Below are 26,374 nucleotides of genomic sequence, written 5' to 3'. Positions count from 1 at the left end.
GAGATGATTAGTCAGACCATCTCTTAATAATTTTTTTGGAGATTTTGCTTGGGAGTTGTTCGTCAAACTCTAGACCCCCAAATGAAATTCTAATAATTAATTAGCTAATTCAACCAATCAAATGCAAAGTTCCACTCCCTTCCACATTTTCTAGATTGGTGGGAAAAGGACAAGAACATAGGGTCAGGATCTCATGCCAAATCTTGCACAAGCAAATCTCATTGGCTGCCCAACCATACCAAATTTAATTCAGCTCGAAAGATTGAGATTCAAATTATCACAATCTTGTTGAAGTTGCCAAAAGAAGCAACGCTGCCTTCTCTCCAGGGTGCATGATGAAGACACTTGCACAGTTGGGGTTGTCATTAAAATGAATGAAGGACCAGTGGTGTCCAGACACTTGTCGCGAGAAAATAATTGAATTTTGTGCTGGGGAAAGACCCTTTTTCTAGCACAGCAGAAGTTTTGTGTGGGCCTTTTGAATGATGTGCACAATGGCATCAGCAGAATTGCACTGTTGAACGTAATTAGAAAAGTGCAATGGACCTTTTGATTGCGGAGCAGATGACAATATGAACATGGAGAAAAGATGGTTCGAGGGCAAGGGCAAGGCTCAACTCGAGTTCGCAATTTGGAAGAAGAGGAAGAAAAAATCGACGAGTAATTTAAAATTTTTTTTATAGTAGAGAACTGACACAATTTTGTAAGCTTTACATGAATTATTTGATTTATGTAATTCAAGAAAACGTAAACTGATATCATCATACGCCTGATTTTATCATTTCAATGGTATTTTCTCGTCGATTCTAGTTAAGATGGTCGATTTAGCGTAAGTCAGGGGAAAATAAATCGGATTGTCAACTTCATAAGTGAATCCCAATGTCAGACATACTATTCATTTCGAAATATGAGCATCGAAATATTCCTGACAAACCAAATAACCCTTCATCCTTGTTTTCCGTGCTTTTTTCCGTATCATTCATATCTTTTCGAGCTAAATCGAGCATGTCGAGTTCAAACAAGATAACTCACATGTGAATATCCGGGCCCCCGGCCTTTTGCTAGCGTTTTGTAAAGCAGATAGATCGAAATCACGATAACTCGATCCCCAATCTTTACACTCGGGGGATTCATGAATTACCGTGTCACCTAGACCAAATCTCAGATTGTGACTGAAAGAAAACGGCTTTGGTGCATGACCATATCCAATCAAAATGAACTGCCACGCTCTGATAAAAAAAGGACCAAAATGAACTGCCACGTGGCAAATTGGCGCGTCGACACGTCGGCATGACCCTAGAAAGCAAATCTGATTCCCATGTCAAACCCGAATCTTAGGGCCACTGCTCGGGGCCCGCTCTTTTGCGTTCTCTGATTGGTTACTACTTACCTCTCTTTCGAAAACATATCTAATCTTCATGTACTCCCCCCACCCCACGCTCTTCACAGGCGCGTGCCTCCTACGCCTACCCTTTTAATTTTTTTTTGTTCTTTCATCCTCATTTTTACCAAAACAAAAATGAAATTCGTCTTTCATTTTTAGGTTGCTTAACATATATAAAAACATGCAATCATCAATGAGCATGGCCGCCGTAATACTTTCGACATTTGAAATGTCGTGTTATTGTCTAGAATTTTGAAGGAAAAGTAAGAAGTGATTAGAAGTTTCGGGAATAGATGGAATGAAAATCACGAACATGGTTTCTGGGTTTTTTCAAATCTAGCCAAGATGAAGTCTAGTCAAACGTACGCCCATACGTACTAAGAGAATTCGAGGAAAACTTAGTTAATTTTGCCCGGTACCTTTTGATAACAATCAACTAGTGGATGTAGAGTTCGAATAGGTGTAGCGATGATGAAAGAAATTATGGGGTGAACTCGCACAAAATAAGCAATACGACGTGGAACATTCACAATCTCCTTATATGGTGTTTATGTGGGTTTCTTTCAGTAAGATCGAAAAGATTTTAAACAAATCGGTTATTTACATCCACTGCTGAAGGATTCCTCGAAAAGTTGAGAATTAGTAATACTTTTGAGAATGGGCTTATACATACGCGAAAAAGGTAATAGAAAAAGAAAGAAGACGAGTCATTTTTTATTTTATCACTTAAGAGTCGTGTGAGATGAAAGTCTCGTGTACAGTTTTGAGTGAATGAAAGAAACGAGAAATCCTCTTTTTTGGCACCAACTCTCCAACTCCAATCGATGCTCTTCTTCCTCCTACCTCGAAAGCAGGTACTTGGCTTTAGGTAATTTATTTATATTCCTTTCCATTTCTCATTGAACGAGTGGCACATTCTTCCGAAACCCTAGCCATTCTCAAAACGAGTACGAAGCACGTTCGCACCGCGTTCCTTCTCTATTCTTTGCCTTTCATTGTCATATGAATAATGGGTGTTTGGCGTCAACGTAGGACAAACTATATGTGCCTTTTCAAAAAGTTTTCCAAAAACCAATGTGAAAGTGTTTTTATTTTTGTTGCTAAAAACCAATGTGATAGTGTTAATTACACCTAAAGATGTCCTATAAGAACACTCTAAGAAAGCAGCCATACATAGATTGCCACCTCTTTGTCCTCATCCCTTTTCCCCTGATTAGAAATTGGGCACTTTTAATAAACAAAGCTTAACTTTGAGAAAATATCTTCTTAGCTTCAAATATTTAATTAGCCCCGTGACCCAACTTAGTGCAGTGCCAAGAATCTTGATCCTTGCGACACGTCAAAAGTCGCATTTCTCTTTTACTCCAAATAGCAATGAATGCTCATAGATTGGCTCAAACATCCTATCATTGCCGATGTTATAGTTTTTCTAACATGTTCTGGTGGGGGACAAATTAAGGACTTTGGGGCAATATATTTCGAGTGTTGGGTGATTCAAAAAAATCCTCCAGGTATGGAACAACTTTCCTCGTATCTGTTCATTGCGATAGATAATCAATGTTACCAACATATATTTTCGCAGAATTAACCAAACGAATTGAGTCTACTCCCGTACTCTGAAAGAAGGATGTTTAGGAGAAAAATGAGGGTGATGTTGCTTTTTCTTGGAGCGAAATTACTAATGAGCTTGATAAATTATTGATTGGGATTGCGAAATTGGTTAATTACTTACCTGTTACTTGGAGAATATCCTTTTCTTGTATTGATATTAGAACGGCTTCCAAAACGTAAGAATCTGCGCGTGGGGGAAGTTTTTCCAAGATGCAAAATATCTGAGCGCTGGACAGTGACGATGGCGTTGATAAAGGAAGGGGGGGAGCAAAAGGGTTCCCGCCACGTGGGTCCTATGTGATCGCGACAAAATCAGAGCCGTCCAGATCCGAGCCACCGTTATCTCCTCCTCCTCCTCCTCCTCCAGCAGCAACTGGGGACTGCATCTTTGCTCTCTATAAATACTCCCAGCGGAGCTTCACCGTTTCAAAGAAAACTTTGCCTTGATTCATAGCAACTGAAACAACGTATTTTCCTTTCTTCTTCTTCTTCTTCTTCTTTTGTTTCTAGTTGTGTTTGGCAGCTTGATAGATGGAGAGCGGGGACAACGCGGTGGCGCCGTTCGTCGCGAAGACCTACCACATGGTCAGCGACCCGACGACGGACGATCTGGTCAGGTGGGGCAGGGCCAACAACAGCTTCATCGTGACGGACCCTCTTGGGTTCTCCCTCAGGATCTTGCCCGCTTACTTCAAGCACGGCAATTTCTCGAGCTTCGTTCGCCAACTTAACACCTATGTAAGCGCTCGCTCGACGAACTGTCACACGACAAGATTTATCGGTCGCTAGATTGAGTTTTAGTTTGTATGTCGGCCGGAATCGATTTTGGGTCGTGCTTGCAATTCTGATAAGGACTTGCCATTTAGTTGTTGAAGTGAGTGAAGCACATCGCGTGCTTGATTGTTTTATCATTTTCGGGTTGAATGGTTGACCTAAATATCGATGATGAATCGTATTATCCTTCATCAGCTGTCTCTTGCGGTCAAGATACATGTTTGTGTACATTATCAGTGTGTTTCTTGCAAGAAAATGTTCCATTAAATTAGAAACGTGTCTACTGTAAATGAATAGTCGTTCATTAATCGGTCATTTACCCGATTACGCGATTTAGGGTTTTAAGAAGGTCGATCCGGACAAGTGGGAGTTTGCCAATGAACACTTTCTCCGGGGCCAAACTCATCTTTTGAGCAAGATAGCGAGGAGGAAGAATAACCCCATAAACACTGCTCATCCGGAGACTGTGAACAGTAATGGAGAAGTGGAAGATGAAGACGTGGCCATGGAGATAAGCAGGTTGAGACAAGAGCAAAGGACATTGGAGCAGGAGCTTGAAGGCATGAGCAAGAGGCTAGAGGCCACAGAGAGGAGGCCACACCAAATGATGGAGTTCTTGCACAAGATTGTGGAGGACCCACAGTTGATTCCAAGGATGATGCTTGAGAAAGATAGGACGAGGCAACTGCTGTGTGAGAAGAAGAGGAGATTGTTGAAATCATCCTCTTCCTCTAACTTATCGCCATCGCCGTCGGCGTCGCCATCGTCGTTTTCTTCCTTCTCTAGGGCACCGGATATGTCCAATTCTATCATGGATGAAGAAGAGAAGGATGACAGGCGGACCCATTTACGGCCACCGCAGGATACCAACATTATTGTGCCCAACTGGCACGGTGCTAATGCAAGTCTAGGGGTGCCGAGGTGGGAGGTCGTGAGCGCGGGTCGAGTTGCTGGCGTGGCATGCGAGCCTAAAATGGCTAATTGGTCGCTTCCGCCGGCTGCCGGAGCAGGTGGCGGAGATGACGGAGCTGGGGCAGTGTTGCCCCATCAACTTGGCTCGAGCGAATTTGGCGGTGGCATCGATAGTGGTTGGGAGTCGGGGTACATCGGAGACGCGGCCGTGCCATTAGGGGAGGGGCCACCGCCGCCGCCTTATCCATTTTCTTTGTTCTTCCACTAAGTGACGATGAGAAATATTTTCTTTTCTTAGGAGGTCAATTCCCATAATTTATCCTACGTATTTATTATTTTTCCAGCCTTTTGTTATTTTTCTTGATAACAAAAAAGAAAAAGAAAAATCCAAACTACTCATGTATTCATTATCATGTTTAAAGTTTTAGGGTTTGAAATTGGTTATCTCTCCAGCTAGAATGGTCTTTAACTATATCAAAAGATATTTTCTGAAGTGATTTATTCATTTAATGATCCATTGAAATCAAATATAAAATTCTCAGTAAATATGTCATATCAATAAAGCATTAGTAGGCCTCCAAAACATGACCATATTTTTTCGAACATTGTTTTATTTTGACTTCAGAATTGATATATAATGAAAAAAATTACAGACATGTTAATTTGATTATTGATGATTTTCGACGTCCGAAATTGTGTAATCGTTCTTTATTTATTTAAACTACCATCTCATGCATAATCATTTCAACAATTAGTAGATGTTTTGCTGGCCCGAAAAAAAATAATTAGTTCGAGTTTGATAAAAGCAAGTCCATTCAAACTATCATGGGAGAGTGTAGAGGCCGTTTAGCAAATTAATCAAGTTTGTAAAATAACATAATTAGCCAGTTTTAAAGATTATGTTGCATGCTTGCTCATGAAAACTTCATATATCGTGACGAACTGCTACGTGGATAATTCGTGTTATGCAGATTCATATGAAAGTATTTGCCGAATTTAATTAATGAAGTGATCTTTCATGTTGACACATTATTTTGAAGAACATGTACTAGCAGTGGACTTCAGAAGCATTTATAGTGAGTTTAATGATATCGAGAGGGTAAATTGAATCAGTTAATCTCTCTAGATTGAGAGAATCCCAATGGGGGGATGTGCATTTCTATATGCAAGGGTAGTTCATAAGTACTCAATCTAATTGGCTCCGAGAGAATAATTTGGTCTGTTTATTTCACTGAAAAGTCCTTGTCGCTAAAAAATATTTTATTAGGTAAATTGTTTTCCTATAAAACAAATTGTTTGGTGTCGGTCGTCTTAAGTGGCATGGCCGACAATGATGTGGACAAATTTTTAAAAATTTTCTGATTTTTTTCTTTTTTCCCTTTCTTTTCCTTTTTATGTTTTTTCTTTCTTTTTTGCCAGTGGCTAGTCATAGGCGATGGTTGGAGACCGGCCACAGGCAATAGGTGGAGAGGGTTTGGCAAGGGTCACGACCCTCACCAACGGTTGACGAGAGCTTATAGGCCCTCGTCGGTCACAATAAATAAATAAAATTCAAAAATTCAAAAAAAATATTAAGGAGTTGTCAATGTCAGTGTTTAACAGTGACACATAAAACGATCGGCGTTCACGTTAGCGATTTTCAGTCAAAATTGGTCGGATGGACTGCATCGGCAAATTGTCAAAAGGTTTAGGATTAATTTGATCAAATTAAAATATTTATGATTGAATTGACACAAATGCAATAGATTTAGTATTCTTTTAGTATTTCCCCCCACTTTTCTAGCTTTTTAACCGAAGAGTTTCGCTCAAGAGAAAAGACTTTCCGCCGATTGATTCATTTTCCCATGTTCAAACACATGTAAAGTCCGAAAGCATTTTCCCGAAAAATAGCTTTCGCACGAAACAAACACACACTGACATTCGTTTTCTTTTTCAACCAGCAAAAGAAGAGTGCCGTTAACTGCACATAAAAAATGCGAAGGATGATATAGCATTCTAGCTTTGCCCAATTAAGTAAAAGTGGGTAAATTGAATAAGGATGTGTAAACATAATCGCACTAAAACGACGAAATCATTGATCTTTTCCTTTTAAAAATTTACAAATTTTGGTTGTGAAAATCACTTGTAAACGTGGTAAAAAGAAAAAAACCCTACTCTCCTCCTTCCACGTTGGGTCGGGTCAGGCTTAAGGTAAACGTGAAAGAGACACTGCCCGTGTGGGGCCCTCCCGACCTTCTTTTGGGTTAATCAAGACACGTGTCCGTGCAACGCACGTGACTCATGTTGGGATTGGAGGACCGAAGTAGGGGGGACCAATCCTCGGCTCGCGTGACCACGTGCGAGCCTTTGGTGGGACACGTGTCGGCATCCTATTCGGTCAGATGGATGTGATTTAGGTACTTGTCTGTAGGGCAAGTTGGTCTCCGAACTATTTATTGGTCGAGTCGCGGCAATAATTCATGCCCGCAATCATTTCTTTTTCATTTTGTTAATTTTGATTATTTGACACCTCTTGAACTATGCTAAGCATGAGTTCATTTTTCAATATGCCAAATATTTGACCAAAAAAAATATATATATGCCAAATAAATTTGATTGAAAAGGACCCTCTTTTTTATTAGGTTACGCAGTTGGTATAAAAGCATATATTAATATTCTCCACTGGATGGATTAGAGACGTAGATGAATTTGCTAGAGATGATGCGAATGGCATTGCTCGGTTGAAGGCACGTATGCGTCGATAATTTTAAACTGAGGATTTGGGTCAGTCGCGATACTTTTTACTTGGATCGAGGTTGCGCGTTCTCGACAGGGGGTACATGTTTGTCAGAGAAAATATGCCTTGGATTTGTCGGAAGAGATGAGCATGCTTGGGTCAAGACTAGTTGATACTCCTTTGGACCCTGACATGAAGCTAACTCCAGATGAGGGGGATGCTATTTCTGATCATTGATATAATGGTGTCGTCGGATATATAGATGCAGTTTAGGCCGGTTCTCCGTTAAATAGACAACAATCTACAACTGGATACCGTGTATTTGCTAGAGAAAAACTTTGTCTCCTAGGAACAACTAGATATATCGAGATCAATTGTCACTTTATTGGGGGGAAATTGCAACAGCGTTTGTGAACGGGAATGATCGACTCGTCGACTTGTTTGCCGACTCCCTTTGTGGTCCTCATGTGAGTTATATTGGTGACAACTTGGGGACATATATAACATGTATGCTCCAACTTGAAGGAGAGTCTTGAGGAACAAGCGATCTCATAAGTTGCAGCGAATATTATAATTAGAAAAGGGGCTCGGAAAATCCCAACCATTCAATCTCATTTTGTTCTCTTTTGTCTTACATTTATACCTTGGTGAATAGTGAGAGTTTGACATAATCTCTCAATTAGCTATCCCATCATATAAATGAAAAATTCACCAAACTGTGTGATAACGTGATCTTATGTGTGTCCAATGCAAATGAAAAATAGAGAGGTTCATGACTTAAATCACGGACCAAGTATCGTGATTGGTAGATAGATCATGGTAATTTTTCGAATATGTTATTGATTTTCATTATCGCGATATCAAATTCTTTTGTATCAGTATATCGTAAATGGGGTCATACCGTATTCTGATGAAGTCATAAAATGTTATCGCAAATGACCTCATAAATGAAGCGCTATATATCCATCGTTCTATGAGCTTGTTCCATCGTAAGACTATTTTATGACGTGAGCGTCATGATCATTATATATTATCAATAAATAATGAGTCGAGTCACCATGAATTTAGTAAATAATCATCGTTCAAAACAGGATCGCTTTGATTTTTGTTACTTGTGTAAAACTTAATCTTTCCACCTATAATTTTGGTACGGCTAATGAAGAAAAGTCCAACGCCCAAGATGGAAGACAGAATTCGAAAAAAAAAGATAGAAGACAGAAGTTCCAAAATCTAGCAAATACTCTACTTTTTAGGATACTTCTTTTAGGTTGAATGAAGTCGATGATAGAAAACATCAGAATTACGCAATGCACCACTTCAACTCCAATTCATGTATTGATTGGGGCTGTTAAGCAAAGGATTGATCGAGCATACGCTGCTAGTTTATGCAACGTCTAAACATCACAATTCGGCACGATCGATTTCCAATTCCCAATGGCTTGTCTTTGATAAGCTACCCCACAAAGGACGAAACGCCACCATGTGATGTGGTTCCTCTTATCACCGAATGCAAAGCTCTGTTAGGCGAATACCAAGATATTCAAGTAGTCCACCATCTAAGAGAGGCCAACCAAGTCGCAGATTGGATCGTGAGAAATTCATCGAGTTAAGGCCCTTCCTCGTAATTGGCTCACTAATCCTCCTCAGTTATTACAGGACCTCTTATGGTCCGAGGCCCATTTGCCTTGGGATCGGGTTAATGAAACTCGTATGATCAAAGCCCCCTTCCTGGTCCTCGTGCAAGTTACTTGGGTACATATAAACATATACGCTCCAACTCGAGGGCGAGTCTTTAAGGAATATTTATGCTTATATGTATAGGTGTATACGGTGTCGTGTTTGCAAATAATCATAAAGTGTATATTTTTGTAGAATAAGTCTTTAAGAGCAGCCACCACGAGGGCCACGACGAGTTCCCTTCGCTCTCCTTTTCTATTTTCTCTGATTAAAGCCGGAGAATATTATCGCATGCGACGTCATAAATAAAGCGCTATTATATCCATTGTTGGATGAGTCTGTTCCGTCCTAATAATCTTTTATAACACGATGCATCATGATCATTTTTTACTCTTGATCAATGGTCAGCGAGTCACCGTATATTCACTAAATAATCATTCTCGCTTTGATTTGTTTTTCATAATGATGTGAGAACTTTGAGTTAACGATAAATGCAGGTAAGTTCCACACCAAAATGGTACGGCTCCTGAAGCAAAGTCCAAGGCCCAAAAACAAAGAAGAAAGAAATTTACACGCAGGTTTGTAGCCCAATGCTTACATTATGTGATCGATGCCTCTACCTGTTGTGGACCTAATAATGCCTTCGCAGAAACTTAGAATGCCAAACATGACAATTCAAGCCAGGAGGAAAACTATATGCATATGAAGCGCATTGTAATCACAACGTTTAAGTGATACCCGCCCTCGCATATAAGTTGACCGCTTACAAGTGTACGACTCATCTCGGTTTTTTTGTGAAATAGGCGCGAGACCTATTTTATGTAAGCCCGGCTGTTGTAAACCCACCTTGAGCTGAGTTTGACAGCGGATTGCTAGGATTTGAACCCTGATCTGTGCTCTGCTATCATGTTAGGATGCTCAAATTTAAAAGCCTAAACCATTAGGTGGGAGAAAAACTACATGCATGCAAGACTCGTTTTAACCATGTACTTAAGCAACGTGGGATTACAGTTTACGGGTAATAAGCTCGAAAATGCAGGTTCACTCGGATGCAAATACGATGGATTATGGTGAAAGTGTGATGAGGAGAAGAGGGGATTTAGTTCGGTAGGTAAATTACGTAAAAAATAGTTACACAGGTGGTGCTGATTGCATAAGCATGTGTCATGCTAAATTCAAAGGGCTCTAATTTAAGATGCCATTGGATCGTTTGTTTAGCATCCAGCGGCATTAGAAAACTTCTGCACAGATTACACAGATGAATAGGCCCACCAAAGAAAAGAAAAGACAATTTTATTCTTTGAAGTGGCTCTTAGAAAAGGTCTAGTATCATACATCCAGTTTCTAGTTTCCAAATTTGAAAATGATAGATACCAATTACCAGCGACAAAAAGTGTTTCGCGGAGATAATCTTAGCACAACGACTCTGTTGTCCCTTAAGTCGGCAAATCCGAAATAGTTGACCATGTGTTCATGCCAATCAATTGCTAGCGAAGACTTCCCTGTCCGCAAGAAAGACTTCAGTTCAGAACCTCACTGGCTGGTAGAGAAGACTTTTCTGTCAATTGTATGATATAAACACATTGTGAACTATTTTGGATTGACAATCAAGTATTTGCTGAAATAGTTCACCATGTGTTCATGCCAATCAATTGATAGAGAAGACTTCCCTGCCTGCAAGAAAGACTTCAATTCAGAACCTCACTGGCCGGCAGAGAAGACTTTTCTGTCAATTGTATGAGACAAACACATTTTGAACTATTTTGGATTGACAAACGAGTAATTGTGCTGGAATATCTCCTCAAAACACTTTCAACCCAACTCAAACTCACAATGCTCACTTCTCTCACAAAGTGTTCCTTCTGTTTTGTCCCAGCTTGACCTCTCGGAGCCACCTTTGTCCTCCTTTCGGTTCCCTACAAGTAATCACCAAAATTAAAAATATTCTATCTAGCCAACAGGTAATTTATTAATATCACTTTGCTTACTGTTAACATGAATCACTATTTATAAAGACCGAGTAAGTGAAGGTATAATTCTTTTTAGCTAAATAAACGAAGTTATAGCCGAATGCTCATAGAGAGAGTTCTAGAGATTTGAATTCCGTTAGAAAGTCGAATTTATATGGTCTAAAGATGATAGGAGTTCATATTAGAATCTAAAAAATATAAGAGATCGAGATAAATTGGATACTTAAAAATCACAATTCGCCCACATAAATTCTCCCGACTGGGACCACCCAGCACCCTTGCCCAAGCAACTACTGATAACTGTTTTGAATACAAATTCAATTTTGAGTACTCAAAATATGTTTGTAATTTACCAACAAAATTCACAAATAAATGTCTAACAAAATTCACTTTATGCCATTCAAGCAATGGCCTGGCCATCAATTCTTAACATTCTTAAAAGTGATTTTGTAAATGTTAAGTTTGAATACTATAAAAACAACTGATTTTGGGTGTCTTTTCGAACCGGGAAAGTTCACCGAACAAATTAAAGATTCCAATAATCTTAATTATACTCTTTAGTGTCATTGTGCCACTATAAGAACCCAAAGTTTTTATATCAGTCAAGCAAGATGCAAAACGCAAATATTCAAGTATCCGCTTGCTAATTTACTATATTCTGTTAATTGCTAAGATAAAACTCCTACTTTCTGTTCGAGCATTCTTTTCATTAAGAGTTGCATTAATCAAAAAGATTAATATTCATTTGAAAAAAGATAACTTAAACCGGTGAAGCAAAAGAAAGACAGAGATAACAGTTACCTTGTTCTCTAGCACTTTCAAGGGTTTGTAGTAGACCAACCTCCCTGCTATGGCTTTGAGGTTTGTTGTAATCTTCTCGACGAACAATTTCTCTACCAAGATCTCTCGGTTGATCGCTCATAATCTAATGCTTTGTAGCTTATCTTCAACTTCTTTCTAAACAGTATATTTTTTCCGAACAAAATTTGTAACTATGACCTCAAGAGCTAAAGGGCACCATCCTGAAGTGGATACCACTTCATGAGAGAGAAACTCAAATTTAGTTGGAGGAGAGATGCATGCTAAATAAGATCAAATACCGATCCATTATCTAATATTCATACTTTGCCTCTATTGATCCAAACTTTTCTAGAAATCCTCACTGGACCAGGGCCTGACAAGATCGAGAAATGGAAGAATATGGTGGAGGCCTTCATTCAACAATACAAATACAACATCAAAATTGCTCCAACTAGAGAGAAGTTAGTTCAAATTTAGTGCATTCGCCCAACGTTGATTCTAAATACTCTCCCATAGAGTTTTACAAGGGTTGTCAAACTTTCCCACTCAATGACATCATAATTGTCAAACTTTCTCACTCAACGACATCATAATTGTCAAACTTTCCCACCCAACGTCATCATAAACAATCTTGCTTCTAATCTTGATTCTAGTGGCAATGATAATCTTACTTCCAGACCACAACACTCATAATCTCCACCCAAAGCTTCAACTCATCATTACCATCCACATCATCAAGAACAATGAGGACTTTTTTTCAAATTTGAACCCATAACCTCAAAGCTAAGTTAAGTCATCAAGAACAATGATGACTTTTTTTCCAAATTTGAACCCATAACCTCGAGAGCTAAAGGAAGTCATCAAGAATAATGAGAACTTTTTTTCCAAATTTGAATCCATCACCTCAAGAGCTAAGGGAAGTCATCTACCTCATGTTTATACTTGAAGTCCACCTAGTGTCATCAAGAACAATATTGCTTCTCGTAGTAATGATAATCCTACTTCCTAACCCAAACCACTTATGATCTCCAACTGAAACCTTCAAGTGATCGTTATCATTCACATCATCAAGAAGAATGAGGACTTTCTTACCCTTAAATATGGTAAGATGAACCATCATATTGATCAGCAAGTTTGTTGAAGATGACCTTAGCACAAGCTATCTTGCCAATACCACCCATCCCATAATGTAGTGCTAGAATTATGATATACAAGTATCATGACATTCTCTATACGGTGGTCGGTAAAAACCACTTCAAATGCCTTCTTTAACTCAATCAAAACCTTTATGACAACCAAATTTACCAAGTCACCTTCGTATCTGCCAAATAGAATTGGAGACCAAGTTTAGGGTAATAATAATTGTATAGTAAATCTCATTATAGCACATCAACAAACTAACTTTGGAACAGATTGCCCCAGATTATTGAAGTCGTCTACTTCTCACCTCTATATTATCATGTGTTATAATATATCGAAAAGCAAATAGTCAATGCACAGAAAGTAAGAAGGTTCAAGTAAAACAATACCTATCGACATCTTTCTTGGAATCCCATCCTTTCAGGGACCTAATTTCTGTGAGCGCTTTCTCCCATTCATCCACAACCTTTTCATCAACACACTTCTTACGCGACCAAAATCTCTCTCCCAACAACCCTAATTGGTGCTTCACATCCTTTGGTTCCACTTCGTAAAGTATAGGCAAGACTACATGTCCTCTGCTATTCTTGCACTCCATCATCGGAACCAATTCACCAAGACACCATCTGCTAGAAGCATAGTTCCGAGAGAGAATAATGATCAAGACGTTACTCTTTTTAACAGCTTGGAGATTATCCGGGTCAATCTGCTTGCCTTCAAAGACCAACCAACTAGACAAGCCAGGAATTCATGTTCTCGTCTTCTGCAAGATGTAGCACAGAGACAAGAAGAATTAGTGCACGATGGCTACAAAACAAGGCAAGGATATTGGACAACGCATTTCTCCTTTTATCTGACCCCGCCCTTAATTTCTCCTTAGAAACTACCACTGGGTTTGCTCCGCTCTTAGACAAAAAGGGACGACGATAATCCTTCAAGAAGTTCCATACTCTACTATATCAGATTGAGTGCAATGCATTGTATCAAGTAATGTGGCATTGTCTGGCAACTAAAATTCTAACTGTAGGACCTGGTTCTACTTTTTTCGAACAAGTTTCGATCGACTAAAACTGAATATATACGACATGATTGCAGGATGATCTCGTTCTCCTTTTGCTAGGTAATTGCGCCATGATTTCAAATGTTTAAAAACTTCCCTTAATGACATTTTTCTCCATTTCTAGACATGTATGGTGCTACTGGACCACATTCCTGTTCGGCCATTTCAATACAGCATTAGCACGACAACGATAGCTCACCACGCGAATGGCATCTAATTAGCTTATTACGTTCCCTTCGCGACATCAACACCATCGTCGCCGGCCAGCCAGCCTCTCAGCACCATCCGCCCGCCGCCGGCGTCTCGCCTTCGGCCCTCCACCCCCCTTCGCACCGATGCAGCCTGACTAACCGGAGGCGTCCGACCTCAGATTCAGATTAAGAGTTCGCGGCCTCGGATCTGAGGTCGCGGCAGCCGCCGTAGCTGGAGGTTCGGGGCCGCCGACGAGGAACCGGCAGCGGCGGCGGCGACCAAAAGGGACACTCAAGAAAAGAACACCGAGCAATAGGGGAGGCGCATACCTGTTTGATCTTGACGAAGATCCCACATCGAATCAGTCGGAGAGAATGGAAAGAACATCTGAACAGAGAGCGCAGAGATTTGCACAGTCCATCGCAAATCTCGGGAGGATGCGGAGAAGAGGAAGACGGCGGACATCGAGCGAGCTCGCTCCACGGTTTTAAATAGAGGATCCGGTAAACCCTAGGAGCACGCAACGGGTCGGGTGTTGTGCCCGAACGGCCCATTACCGGGCCCCATTTTAAGCCGGTTCACATGAAATCCCGGTTCGGTTCCTAGTAAAAAATTTTGTGAGCCGAACCGGCTCAAAGCGAAACCACAAATCGAGTACTGCTGAAAAAATAAAATTGATAGGATCGATCATTCCTAGGGGGTGAGCAATGGGATTCCACTGAACGAGGAATTGCCCGAGTCGGACCAAACCGGTCGATTTTAGGCAGTTCTAGGCATATCAGTCTGGTTCTTGATTTCATAAATTTTGAACAGGTGATTTTCGATCCAATTCCCAATTTCGGGGTTGGAAGTGTCCACCCGAACCAAAGTGATTGTTATTATTATTATTATTTCTTAAAATCTTTAAAGAAAGAAACCCTAATGCTCTTTAATCTTTTCCATCTCTTTCCACTTTCCCTTTCCCCTCTCACAAGTCAAGTCTTTCCCTCTCTTTAGTCTTCCTTCTCGTCTCCTTCCCCTCCCGTCCCTCTCTTTCCAGTTGCCCTCTCATGCTTTTTCCCCTCTCTTCCCTCTTGGCTCTTTCCCCCCTTAGGGGTGTCAATGGGTCGGGTCAGATCGGATTTTCATGATATTCAACCCGATCCGAAACAATGAATATGTGTGCTTGGCCCGACCCGAAACAAGACCCGAACATGATATAGCCGCACGATTGGGCCGGTTTGGGTCGGGTTGGTTCGGGTTCGTGTTTTAGATTTTTATTATAAATTAAGATTAAGTTACACCTAGGTGTGTCAATGGGTCAGGTTGGGTCTAGTCTCCACGCTACCCGACTCGACCCAAATCATAAATGATATGTGGACTCTTGACCCGAACCGAACATGACCCGAAACGCAAAAATCGGGTCGGGCCGGGCCAGGTCCGATTTCGGGTCTTTTTGGGTTCAAGCTAATATTTGACGATGTTACAATTGTTTCGAAGGTTGGTGTTTGTTTTATCTAAATTGACGCTTCCCATGTATCCCCGATTTTCGTCGCCCTCGATTGCCTCTGAATTCGGGGATTTTGATTACCTCTCGTCTCCGTTCTCACGTTTTGGTTTCTGCTTAATGCGGGTCAGGATGCTCCGAAACCATGCTTTTTACCGATTCTGTCATGGATTTGCCCGGGAATTACATCATGTTGTCCCGTCATTTGCTTGAAAGTTATCGGATTTGATGCAAGTATGCATCTTTGCTTGATGTACTTATCAAGTTATCTACCAAAGACACAAACGCAGATGAAGACTTGAAATTTTGCCGGTTGAATCGTTGATCTAGTGACACCACTTCGAGATGGACTATGGTGACTTGTGAGCTCTTTGGACCGGATGACGGCGGCAGAGTAGATGAGGAGGACGGAGGCAGAGTCGCCGAGGAGGACGAAGTTGACGACGGCGGGCGATTTCACGTTCTGGAGAAGGACAAGTTGAACGACAGTGCTACAAAGTGAAATGTGTTTCGATTCTAAAAATAAAAAATAAAAATAAAAATATAGGTGTTTCGATTCGGTTCGTGTTCTAAACACGAACCGAACCGAAACCATTGAGATACCCATTTGCTTAGCTAATACCCGAGCATGAAGTTGACTCGGCCCGAAAATACCCAAAATTTCGGATCGGGTCGGGTCGGTTTGTGTTCCGGTTTGGGTATACTGTTTGGTTTTGACACCCCTACCCCCTCTTTCCAGTTTCTCCTATCATTCCTTTACCTCTCGTTCTTTCCCGTCCCTCTCGCTTGCACTCTGTCCCTCTTCATTTGTTGCCATTCACTCCATCTCTCTGTCTTCGTCGTTAACCCTCGGTCTTTCTTAAGTTGCAACCAGTTCCTCCAGTCCCATTCTCGGTTCCAAAAATTAGGAATCAGTTCTTTTGGTCCAATTTCTAATTTCTTGGTGTGATCGGTTCGGACCGGGCGGGGAACTGATCACCCCATGTCATTCCAACATGAGAAGGCCATTTGGGATGTCCGCATAGGCAATTTTCATATGGTTGAGCAACTAAATAAAAAAAGAAATGGAAAGAAACAATAAGCCAATTTCCTATTCCAAAAACTGAAATACGGACTCTGACAGAGTAGGTTCCAATTCCTAATCTACAATGGAATTGATCACCCTTAGTTGGAGGGCTTATCCGAGAATAGACTCTTGGTGTGTACTCATTATTGAATGTTCTTAATAAGTTCCGGTCACATCAATAGACCGTAGGACTTGGGACAACCATGCATGAAAGTTGATCTCTTCTAGGCGATAACCACTTGAAACTCGACATTGTTCACATAGACATTTTAACGTTCGGATACAATATGATTATATATGCATGTCTTCCTCGTGGAACTCTTTCTATTGTGGGCTATATCTTCTTCTGATAATACTTTTAATTAATGGGTGATTAGTATGAACATCGTCTACATTTAGATTCAGTTATGTTTGAATTAGAATTTTTATAGTATGTTTGATTCGAATTGGTTTTTTCATGAGGGCATGGGTTCATAAAACTTTTGGATGGTGTTGACAGATACATCAACCTTCGTTCCATCATTATAAATTGGGAGATCTGATTGGAAAGCTCTACAAATTCAAGGTCTTGATTGCATAAGTGACAAGTTTGAAGATTATCGCCCGAGAAATAGTGCTAGTTCTGAAATCATATGCGAATTTTTCCTGTAAGAATTTGCTCATACATATTTAATGGAAATCAATTCGTGGCATTATAAGTATTATATAAGAAAATATCCTAATAATAACATATTAAAGGTCACATTATATCCTCCATTGGGTAAAGGTTATTTGTAGGACTGAAAGCTTGAAACAAGTAAACTCGACATATGGTCACTGGGTTAGAGTGATTAAATATTAAACCATGTATTAATCTAACAACTTAAGTTTTTGAGTGAATGTGGATCCAACTGGATATATTAATGGGCTTGGACTTGAATTCACTTTGGCGTGCTCTAAATTTTAGCGGACCGGCAATCTAGTCACGAAATTTTGATTTTAATCACTCAACGTATTAAACATTTGTGCTTTGCAATTGTAAAAATGCACCCTTGGGTCCGCCACGTCCACAATTCGTTAAAAATTTGGCTGAACTTTCGGGCGAAAGGGCAAAAAGTATAGAACAATTGAGGGATCGAAATCGAAATTCATGGTTTAGTTCTGATTTTTTTACCTGGGGTTTACACTCTCTCCTCCTATATTTTGCTCCGAATAGGAAGAAACAATCTTTCATGTGGACAAGAAATGGTCATGTGGAGAAGAAATGGTCTCCCGACTGAAACCTGGGCCTGACAATAGAGAGGTCACTTCATTTAGGCCCGCACAAAGCAGTTGTTTTTGTAGTATCGAGGTCTCCAACTATACGTTCACGCATAAAGGGTGTGGATAGAAATTGAGATACTTCATAGTACAAGGCCAAATTATTGTGTGGGATTATAAACTACGTCATCTTGGGGTGATTGGCTCTCCGGATGCATAGGTTCTCCACATAAAATTGGAAACCAATCCTGTGACTCAAACCACATCTCGATTATGCCAACTCGAATGTTAGCTCGCCGAAGGCAAAGCGAATCTAAGACTACTTGCGCAACATTCTCGACGATTTAGAGGGCGTCACAGATCAAGATTTGGCGATCCAATGCCTCAATTTCGTCACCAAGTTCTAGTTCGATCGCCTCCGTATCTTCTCTTGCAAGTAGGGGTGATCGGTTCCAGGATGGGTAGGTTCTAAACTTGGAACCTGGAACCTATCTTGTTATAACTTATAATGGGTTCCTAATTTTTGGAACTTGGAACCTGTCATGTTTTCCCTGAAACCTGTTTTGGAACCTACATGTTTTTCCGGTTTGGTTCCAGGTGCACACAAGAACTTGTTTTTCTTTTGTTCCTTTTCCCGGTTTCATTTTTTCCAGCAAAATAATATGGGTAACAATAAAACGGTTCAAATTAAAAATCAATAGTAAAAATCACTATATGCCAAAAGCAACAATCCCTAAGATGAGCAATACAAATTACTATCCACCAAAAACAACAATCCAAAATATAGTAATAGTATGATTTAAGTTTTTTTTTTAACACAAGCTAAAAACCGGTTTCAAAACAAGTCAGGTTAGTCCAGTTCTAGGGTGGGTCTTCACTTGGAACCTAGAATCGAACCGATTCCAACCGGTTCCCAAAAAATGGAACTGGTTCTCAGACCTGTTTTTCGAGTGGTCCGATTTGGTTCTCGGGTAAACCTAGTCCAATTGCACACCCCTACTTGCAAGGACCGTTGTGAGATCCACCTCAAGGGTCCAGGCTTTGGTGAGCTCTTCGTCGCCTGCTTTGTCCACCCACAACTCTATGCTCTGAATCGATGACGCCAGGGCGAAGCATGCTTTCATCGAGCTGGGGTTCGAGGAGTGGAACGGGGCCTTGGATTTCAATGTGCACAAAGAACTCTACTATGAGGATCTAAGACAATCAAGCAAAAATAAGAGAGAGAAAGATCGAATGGCACCTCTGGAGAGAGGAGCCAAATTTGAAATGCTAGAGAGTAGACAGAGCCAGATTTGAAGTGAGAAAGTGAAAAACGAGAAAGCCGAATGTGAGAAACTTAAACTCAGGTTGTGTATTGGACTGGTTCGGTCCAGGTTCCTGAGTAGAATCGACGGTGCAGGACCTGAACCAAAAATTGGATCAGTCAAGGCTGGTTCCAAATTTTCGAGACCAGGAATCGGCCTTAAACCAACCAATTCATTCCTATTCCGGGACTGATGCCCACCCTTAATGTTATTGACTAATTAATTTGGTTAATGTAGTTCAATTGCAATGTTGTCACTTATCACAAATAAAAATTGATGTACTTCAAACACCTTACCAATGGTAGGTTCCTCGTTCTAGATCATTGATGTATATTGCGAAATTAAATAAATAAAAGGAAATTTTTTCATATTAGGATATCAAACTACACCTTCATAAAACAATTTAAACTTTTAAAACAATTGACAATGATCCCATAAAATCTCACATTTCATTCACAATGAAGAACTATTTCTTGAAATTCACCTCATTTTACCATTCTACTTTTACAAGTAACCACCTATCCGACCACTAGCGCTAATTCGGCAGGCACATCTCTGTCTCCGGCCACTTCCATGGCTTCGCAACATTGTAGTGTTACCCAACGTACTTTATCCTATTCGAATTCATAAAATTGGGGTTATGGCCTTAGGCAACATTATAGCCTTCACACATCCAATAAGGCACCCAGAGGTCAGTCATATACACATGACAGATTGATTGATCATCCTACAAGCACGACAAGACATCCCCATGTTGGTGTCTGGTGGTAAATCACGGAGGTCTGGCCTGATCCTCATAAAGGTACCAAGCACGAAGCTGCTCTTTGCTCAAATGCTGGTGGGTGGTGATGTAGCTAGCAAGGATCACCTAGAGGGGGGTGAATAGGTGATCTAAAACAAGTTTCAATAATTTATGCGGAAACAAAATAAATCGCAGAAGAGTCGAATAAAATTCGATTCAAGACAATTATATAGACCAGGCTCTTGATGTCGAGAATGTAAAAGTAAGAGATAAGGGATAGAGAATCCAGCACACAAGTTTATAGTGGTTCGGCTTTATAAAGCAAGCCTACGTCCACTCTCCCACGCTTACACCTACCTGCCGGATTCCACTAATCAAATCAATGAGAAGTTACGACAAGTTGTCCGCTTAAACCCAAGCACTTCTCCCCGGCCGGTCTTGCTTATACCAAGTCGATAGATCACACTATCTCACACCTAAGCACACACTTATAACACTGTCTACACCTCTCAAATGATTACACGTTTAAGCTCACGAAAGACAAGAGATTGAATCGGAGTATGCTCGGACTTTGGACTTGTTGATTCTTGATTTCGTTCTCTACCTTCCTCGCTTCTCGTTGATCTTCTTTTATACTCCTCCACTTCCAAACTAGCCGTTGGACACCTTCGAGGATCATCTTCCAATATTCACCTTTGGACAGATTTGTATAAAATGGATTGAGTAGCCATTGGTTGATAAAATCGAATCCCACGATTCTCGGTCGCCCATACAATCGAATCTTGGTTTCCATAAGTAGAGCTTTATCCGTTGTAATGTATACTTGTCGTAATGTTTGATTGTCAATCAATTATAGCCTTAGATTTAGACAATCAAAACTTTCATTCCGTGAAATCCATACCGATCACTAGGTTATGTTTCGTTCAAATAATTTTAGCTGCGCTCGAATAATTTCGGCGTCGTGAATAATTTCAGCGCCAACAAGAAATTCGCGTCCGAACTTTCTCGTTCGAGTCGAACTTCCGTTCGAGTCAATCTTTGCTTGAAGTTCTTTCACAATCGAACACGAACTAGATCAAGATTGACATATGCTTTTCTTCCAAAAACAACTTCCCGAATCAAAATACTTCAAAGCATTTATCGACTTACAAAACACTCATGGACAGTTTTGTCAACTTCAAAATCTATTGGGAATTTTCCTTAACAGGTGGTGGCAAGGGCGGTTCGGCTTGGTCTTAACTTAATTCGCAATGCTATCGAACTCGGAGGTGCACCTAACACGCCACGATAACACGTTTTGTCTCTTCGCTCCACCCGCAACGCCGCAAGAAAGACTCAGAGTTGGTTCTCTTGTCTCCATCCATTACGCTAATCATGTCGTTGACGCCTTCTCGAATCAACGGTTTTCTCAGCCCCAGGGAAGAAGAAGAATCAAGATCCGACGGCCGAAAATGATCATTTGGGTCGACATAACAATAGTTTTTACTCATAATCTGTACCCCATTCTGGACTGTGGAGACAAATATTAAGAAAAGAAGTTGGGAACCGTACGACATGTTGGTATTGAATAAATAAGGTCTTGATGCATAACATTTACGTCTAAAATTAGTAGCAGCTGGTACGCTTTGGATCCCAACGATGCACCAGTTCGGTGATTGGGTTCTGCATATATTAATGGGGCGATGTTGGGTACAGCTGAAGGTAGAGGTAGCGTATTGAGAAACTCAAATTAGGTTTAAAAAATCGGTAAGCGGTTCTTGCGAAAGACGGAAAGAGATTCAAACCGATCCTTTGTCGCGTGCGTAAGATAATTGAGTCTGTAGCCAAAGGCTACGTTGACCCGTTTTGTGTTAGAACATTTAAATCATAAACCATGCCTTCATTTATCAATTTAAGTTGTTAAAACAGTTGAGCGTGATCTCATTGGATTTTTACATAGTATTAGAGCAGGAGGTTCCGAGTTCTAATCTTTCCACATACCTTGTTTGCTTCTCTTATTATATACTTCCATGGGAGCATCATAATATCTTAAATTCTAAACAAAGTTTTCATCTATCAGTTTAAAGTTTCAAAACAGTCGGCATGGATCCCACAAAATGTTTTATTTTCTTGGTCTATATGTAATCTGAATTATCTATCCCGTGATTCACGAACGACTTATTTTAGAGGCTGTGCTTCCATCATTGGATCTCATCTGCACTCAAACGGAAAGAGAAGATCTCATATCTGCCGACACTAAAATTGACATATACTAAAGAATTAAATAAATTGTGTGTGTCCAATCTCCATACGAATGGAATCCAGCTATAGATTAATTGGCCTTTTATATGAAGTTCAACGAGGGTTTTTGTTCTCTCGCAACTCATAGTAAATGACTCATGGTGAGAATTTGCTTCCTTTATTTGTATACTTAGGATTATCTTGTGTCAAATGCTGATAAGTTTGTCGGGGAAGGCCTAAGCATAGGAATGCATTTTAAATAAGATGGGAAGACAGCAGTTTAAATCATTTGTCAGACCATGCAGGCTTTTGTCTTCACTTGCATAGGGTTCGGTGGTGCTGGGACGTGCCCTTATTTCTATATTCACTGCGCCTCAATAGACTTTCATTTGTCTTGACTTTTCAATATAAATATACACACATACATACAAATTTATGCACATAATTATATAGATGTGTGTGTGTTTTGTTCGTTTAGAGTTGGTACAAGAGAGGAAGCAAAATGCAATTAGTGTGCTGCCAGCCATAGCATGCTTAAGTTCGATTTGAACTTTGAAAGTCTCCCATGACATTCTTTTATCTCCTGCATCAACAATGTCAATTGCTAACACAGGGGGACAAGGTACCGACCCAGATGGGAAGATCCACGTCTCTGAAAGGACCTTTTGGGAAAGTTTATCTTGTTAAGGGTTGCTCAAAGTCATTTAACAAAATGTGCCAATCTTCTTTCTATGACTTAAAAGGGTGATGCAGCCAATGAATTGTATGGATGGGAATCTCTCGTTTGGAAAGTACCTAAAAAAATCTCTTGTACAAAATCTCGAATCTTTTAAGCGCGTAAAGCATGTGAAAGTTATCACAAAAGTAAGTGTTTTGTCAATCATTTCGTTTCAATAGAACGCTAAGCTTGGTTCGGAATTATGACGAAAGTATAGTTCTCTTTTGACCCAATAACCATTTACGTATCTCTAGTTTTGCCAATGCCGTTAACGTTCCTCTAGTAAGTGATCGTTGGGTGAAATGTCAGATAAGTTTTCGAAATTTTTCCAAAATTTTCATTTAAGAGGTGCTTGGGTATTGTGCGCTGGGAATCGCAACTCGTGATTTAGACCATTTGAGTCGACGACGATGACGATGGGTAAAGCTAAGAGAAACTTTCCAATTTGGCCAATCATCCGCCGAAAAGAAAATGAAAACACGAAAACTACGAGAATCGGAAAGATGATGATAGGAATATACAAGCAAAACTACGATGATGATCCTGCTGGATCAATCGGGTCAATGCAAGTTGGGACACTAACTACATATCTCTACACACGACAGCACCCGACAAACGAAACATGCGAAAGAGAAATTGCAGGCCTCACGACCGGCTCGAGAACAGCACCTCCCATATCTCGGCGAACACCTGCAGGATCACCCGGTGGTGGTGGTGCGAGTTCAGCGCCAGGAAGCACTCGAGCAGCTTCTGCAGCTCCTCCGCCCCGAACATCTCCTTCTCCACTATCATCTCCACCATCGACTGCCGGAAGTCCCCCCGCGGGTCACTCGACCGCTTCACCACCGCGAAGCTGTCCTCGATTTCCCTGCCGGCCAGCCGCGGCGCCCCGGCCCCGGCCGCGCCGCTCCTTCTCCGGCGCCGGCGCCGGCGGCGGGTCTCGGAGGAGTCCGACGAGAGGGAGCGGGAGGAGGAGAGGCGCGCGTCGCTCTCGTCGTCGCTGCTGAACCAGTCCTCCCGCGACGTGGTCGACGAGCTGTACGGGCACTTCTCTTTCTCCTCCTCCTTCGTCGCCTTCTTCTCGGTGTGTTCGACTCGACTTCTGTTATTAATTTCTCCGACGGAGGGCACCGGCGGCCGGGGTAGTCGTCTGACAAATGGAGTGATAGGCGTCGAAGGAGGGCACCGGCGGCCGAGGTGGTCGTCGTCCCTGAGGACGGACGGCGGATACCGCTCGGACGAGGTTCGGCGCGGGAACCGGGAGTCGTTCGAGGTCGAGGGGGAGACGGTGTCGGAGTCGCTGAAGATGGTCCGGGTGGAATCGGGCGGCGAGGAGGGCGGTCGGCGAACGGGGACGGACCGGTGGATGACTTGGGCGATGGTGCGCGAGCTGCAGGAGGCGGCGAAGGAGGGCCGGAACATGCGCGAGAACCGCAGCTTCTTCGCTCGCAAATTCATTGTTTAGAGAGGGAGACGGAGAGAGAGAGAGATGGAGAGGAAAGACTTCTATTTTTTGGGTTGCTGGATTTTATAAAGAGAGGGTGGACCATGCTGATTTAGAAAGAAATCTTGACAAAACATTAGTTTTTGCAAAAAATAAACAAAATGAAACCAACAAGAAGGAAGTATACTTTATGCTTGCGAACTTTTTGACACTTTGTATAACTACTTAAATTTAAAACTCAATTTCTTTTGTATTGTACTCTCGAGAACATTTTTACCGATTATAGATACCATGAAAGTCGAATTAGTAACTGCGCATGTATTTTAACCTAAATTTAATGATGTTCAAAGTATTACCGAACAAGGGAGAAAAATTCGAAAGTTGGATAGCACGATGAAAAAGTGAAGTTGTACGAAAAGAAAAGAGTAGCGAGGTAAATAATTTTATTCAAACAAATTCAATATACTTATAAATATTAAATAAATTTCAATTTTGGCTAGTCACGAGATGATTGCCAGTTTGATTTTCGAGTTAACTGGGTTTTCCATGACTTGAGTAGAATTTATCGATGCTTTTAAGTTGTGTGAATTAGGGTATTCGTGTTTTAATTTTGACAATTGTATTAATTTTGTTAAATGACGAATATTTTTTCTTTCGCGACTGCAAGTGCGAAAAATGCTTTATATTGAAGAGGTAACTAATAGAAATTCTACGGGAAAAGTGCATCAAACAAAAGGTTTTGATGCCAATTCTAAACTTTTGAAATTCTACATTTTTTTGTCTAGTAAACCTTTTAAATTGACGTTTAAACTTTGTTTTTGTGCCAATTTAGTCATTTTGACATTGAATGACCGAATTTCGATGATTTTATAATGATGATGTTTCTGGTAAACAAATTAAATAATATTTTAATTTTTTTTTTTTTTGTCACTTTTTTTTTGGGTTTCTGATTTATTGCGTTTTTATTGTCCGCCAAGAATATTTTTCGACTTTGGAGCTCATCTACGAGGGTTCGGGCGAGGTCGGGGGAGGTCATCTACGAGGAGTTCATCTACGAGGAGTTTGGCGGGAGACTCCATAAACCCATAACCCCTTATTCGCAAGAGGGAAGTTATAAACTCCCAACCTTCCTATTCCCAAGTGGGAATGATGGCCACGGAGCAAGTCTCCACAGGTTTAATTTATAGGAGACCACTTGGTGGGCCATTAAGTGGGATTCTAGGAAATTTGTCAGGTTTCCTATATAAAACCTACGGTGTAGGCAACGGTGCCACTACGTACGTACACTATATAAACGTGATTATCGACGCCTGAATCTTGTCGAGTCATGTAAAGAGAAAGGGCACTTTATTAGTGAGAAGGGTGAAAACTATTATTGCTTCGACTATTCCTCTTGCTATGCTAGATAGAAGCTCAAAGTCCCAAAAAGATAACGAACACACTCGACATGTGTAGGAAAGTTTGGATGAAACTCATCCCCCATAGATAGGTGAAATTAGACGTGAAAAATCGAATTGAAAATCTCTGATTTTGATACTAATTCATAGATGTGGACATCGCTATAATCTTTTAAACCCTTAAACCCGTTAAGAGTACATGAGAAATACATTCTATAGCATCCCAATCATACAATATTCCACTAATTTCTTTATTAACTTTTTCCCTGCGCGTTTACTTTCAACTTACAAGAAAGAGTAATGAAGATCCATGGCGAGACCACCAACTTATCTTTTTCGTTTGCCCTAGCTTCTTGTCGTCTTCTTCCTTGTCCCGAATGAAAAGAAAACGTCTGTAGGAGGAGACCTTTTGCACAGGAGAATCTTGGATCAGAGACATCACTTTCATCCTCATAATGCCCATTTCCCAATTACAAAGTAAAATTGTTTAATGTCTTATTTTGTTGTGGGCTCTTTTGTCT

General features: G+C 40.7%; 3 protein-coding genes and 1 long non-coding RNA gene across 5 annotated transcripts; 1 reads left to right on the top strand and 3 right to left on the bottom strand.

Moving 5' to 3' along the window:
• Window positions 1–3,408: 3,408 nt before the first annotated feature.
• LOC115690469 (heat stress transcription factor C-1-like) lies at window positions 3,409–5,118 on the top strand. 2 transcript variants are annotated; one of them, XM_056307729.1, is made up of 2 exons: window positions 3,409–3,733; window positions 4,233–5,118. In XM_056307729.1, the coding sequence occupies exons 1-2, from the start codon at window positions 3,527–3,529 to the stop codon at window positions 4,947–4,949; spliced, it is 924 nt and encodes a 307-aa protein (XP_056163704.1). In that variant the 5' UTR covers window positions 3,409–3,526; the 3' UTR covers window positions 4,950–5,118. The 2 variants fall into 2 exon arrangements, with proteins under 2 accessions (XP_056163704.1, XP_030472667.2); XM_030616807.2 differs by having other exon boundaries at window positions 3,415–3,733; window positions 4,107–5,118.
• Window positions 5,119–10,350: 5,232 nt separating this feature from the next.
• Window positions 10,351–10,931, bottom strand: LOC130137069 (uncharacterized). The gene is made up of 2 exons (XR_008815734.1): window positions 10,762–10,931; window positions 10,351–10,576 (listed from the first exon to the last, which is right to left on the bottom strand). It is a non-coding gene; the product is annotated as an uncharacterized LOC130137069 (long non-coding RNA).
• Window positions 10,932–12,438: 1,507 nt separating this feature from the next.
• On the bottom strand, window positions 12,439–13,733 carry LOC115690457 (disease resistance protein RPV1-like; the record flags this gene model as incomplete). Its single annotated transcript, XM_030616796.2, has 2 exons — window positions 12,439–13,166; window positions 13,375–13,733. Coding segments are annotated over 2 exons (531 nt in total), but the record flags the coding sequence as incomplete, so codon positions are not given.
• Window positions 13,734–23,499: 9,766 nt separating this feature from the next.
• LOC115668862 (transcription repressor OFP8) lies at window positions 23,500–24,503 on the bottom strand. The gene has a single exon (XM_030590225.2). It carries the CDS (start codon window positions 24,468–24,470, stop codon window positions 23,658–23,660), a length of 813 nt encoding a protein of 270 aa, XP_030446085.2. The 5' UTR covers window positions 24,471–24,503; the 3' UTR covers window positions 23,500–23,657.
• Window positions 24,504–26,374: the final 1,871 nt, after the last annotated feature.

Source organism: Syzygium oleosum, unplaced genomic scaffold (genome assembly GCF_021117445.2).
Source record: "Syzygium oleosum isolate NSW1041296 unplaced genomic scaffold, Sole_v2.1 Sole_v2.59, whole genome shotgun sequence".
Lineage (NCBI taxonomy): Eukaryota > Viridiplantae > Streptophyta > Magnoliopsida > Myrtales > Myrtaceae > Syzygium > Syzygium oleosum.
Note: the sequence above shows the minus strand (reverse complement) of the source record. Positions and strands in the feature narration are given on the sequence as shown.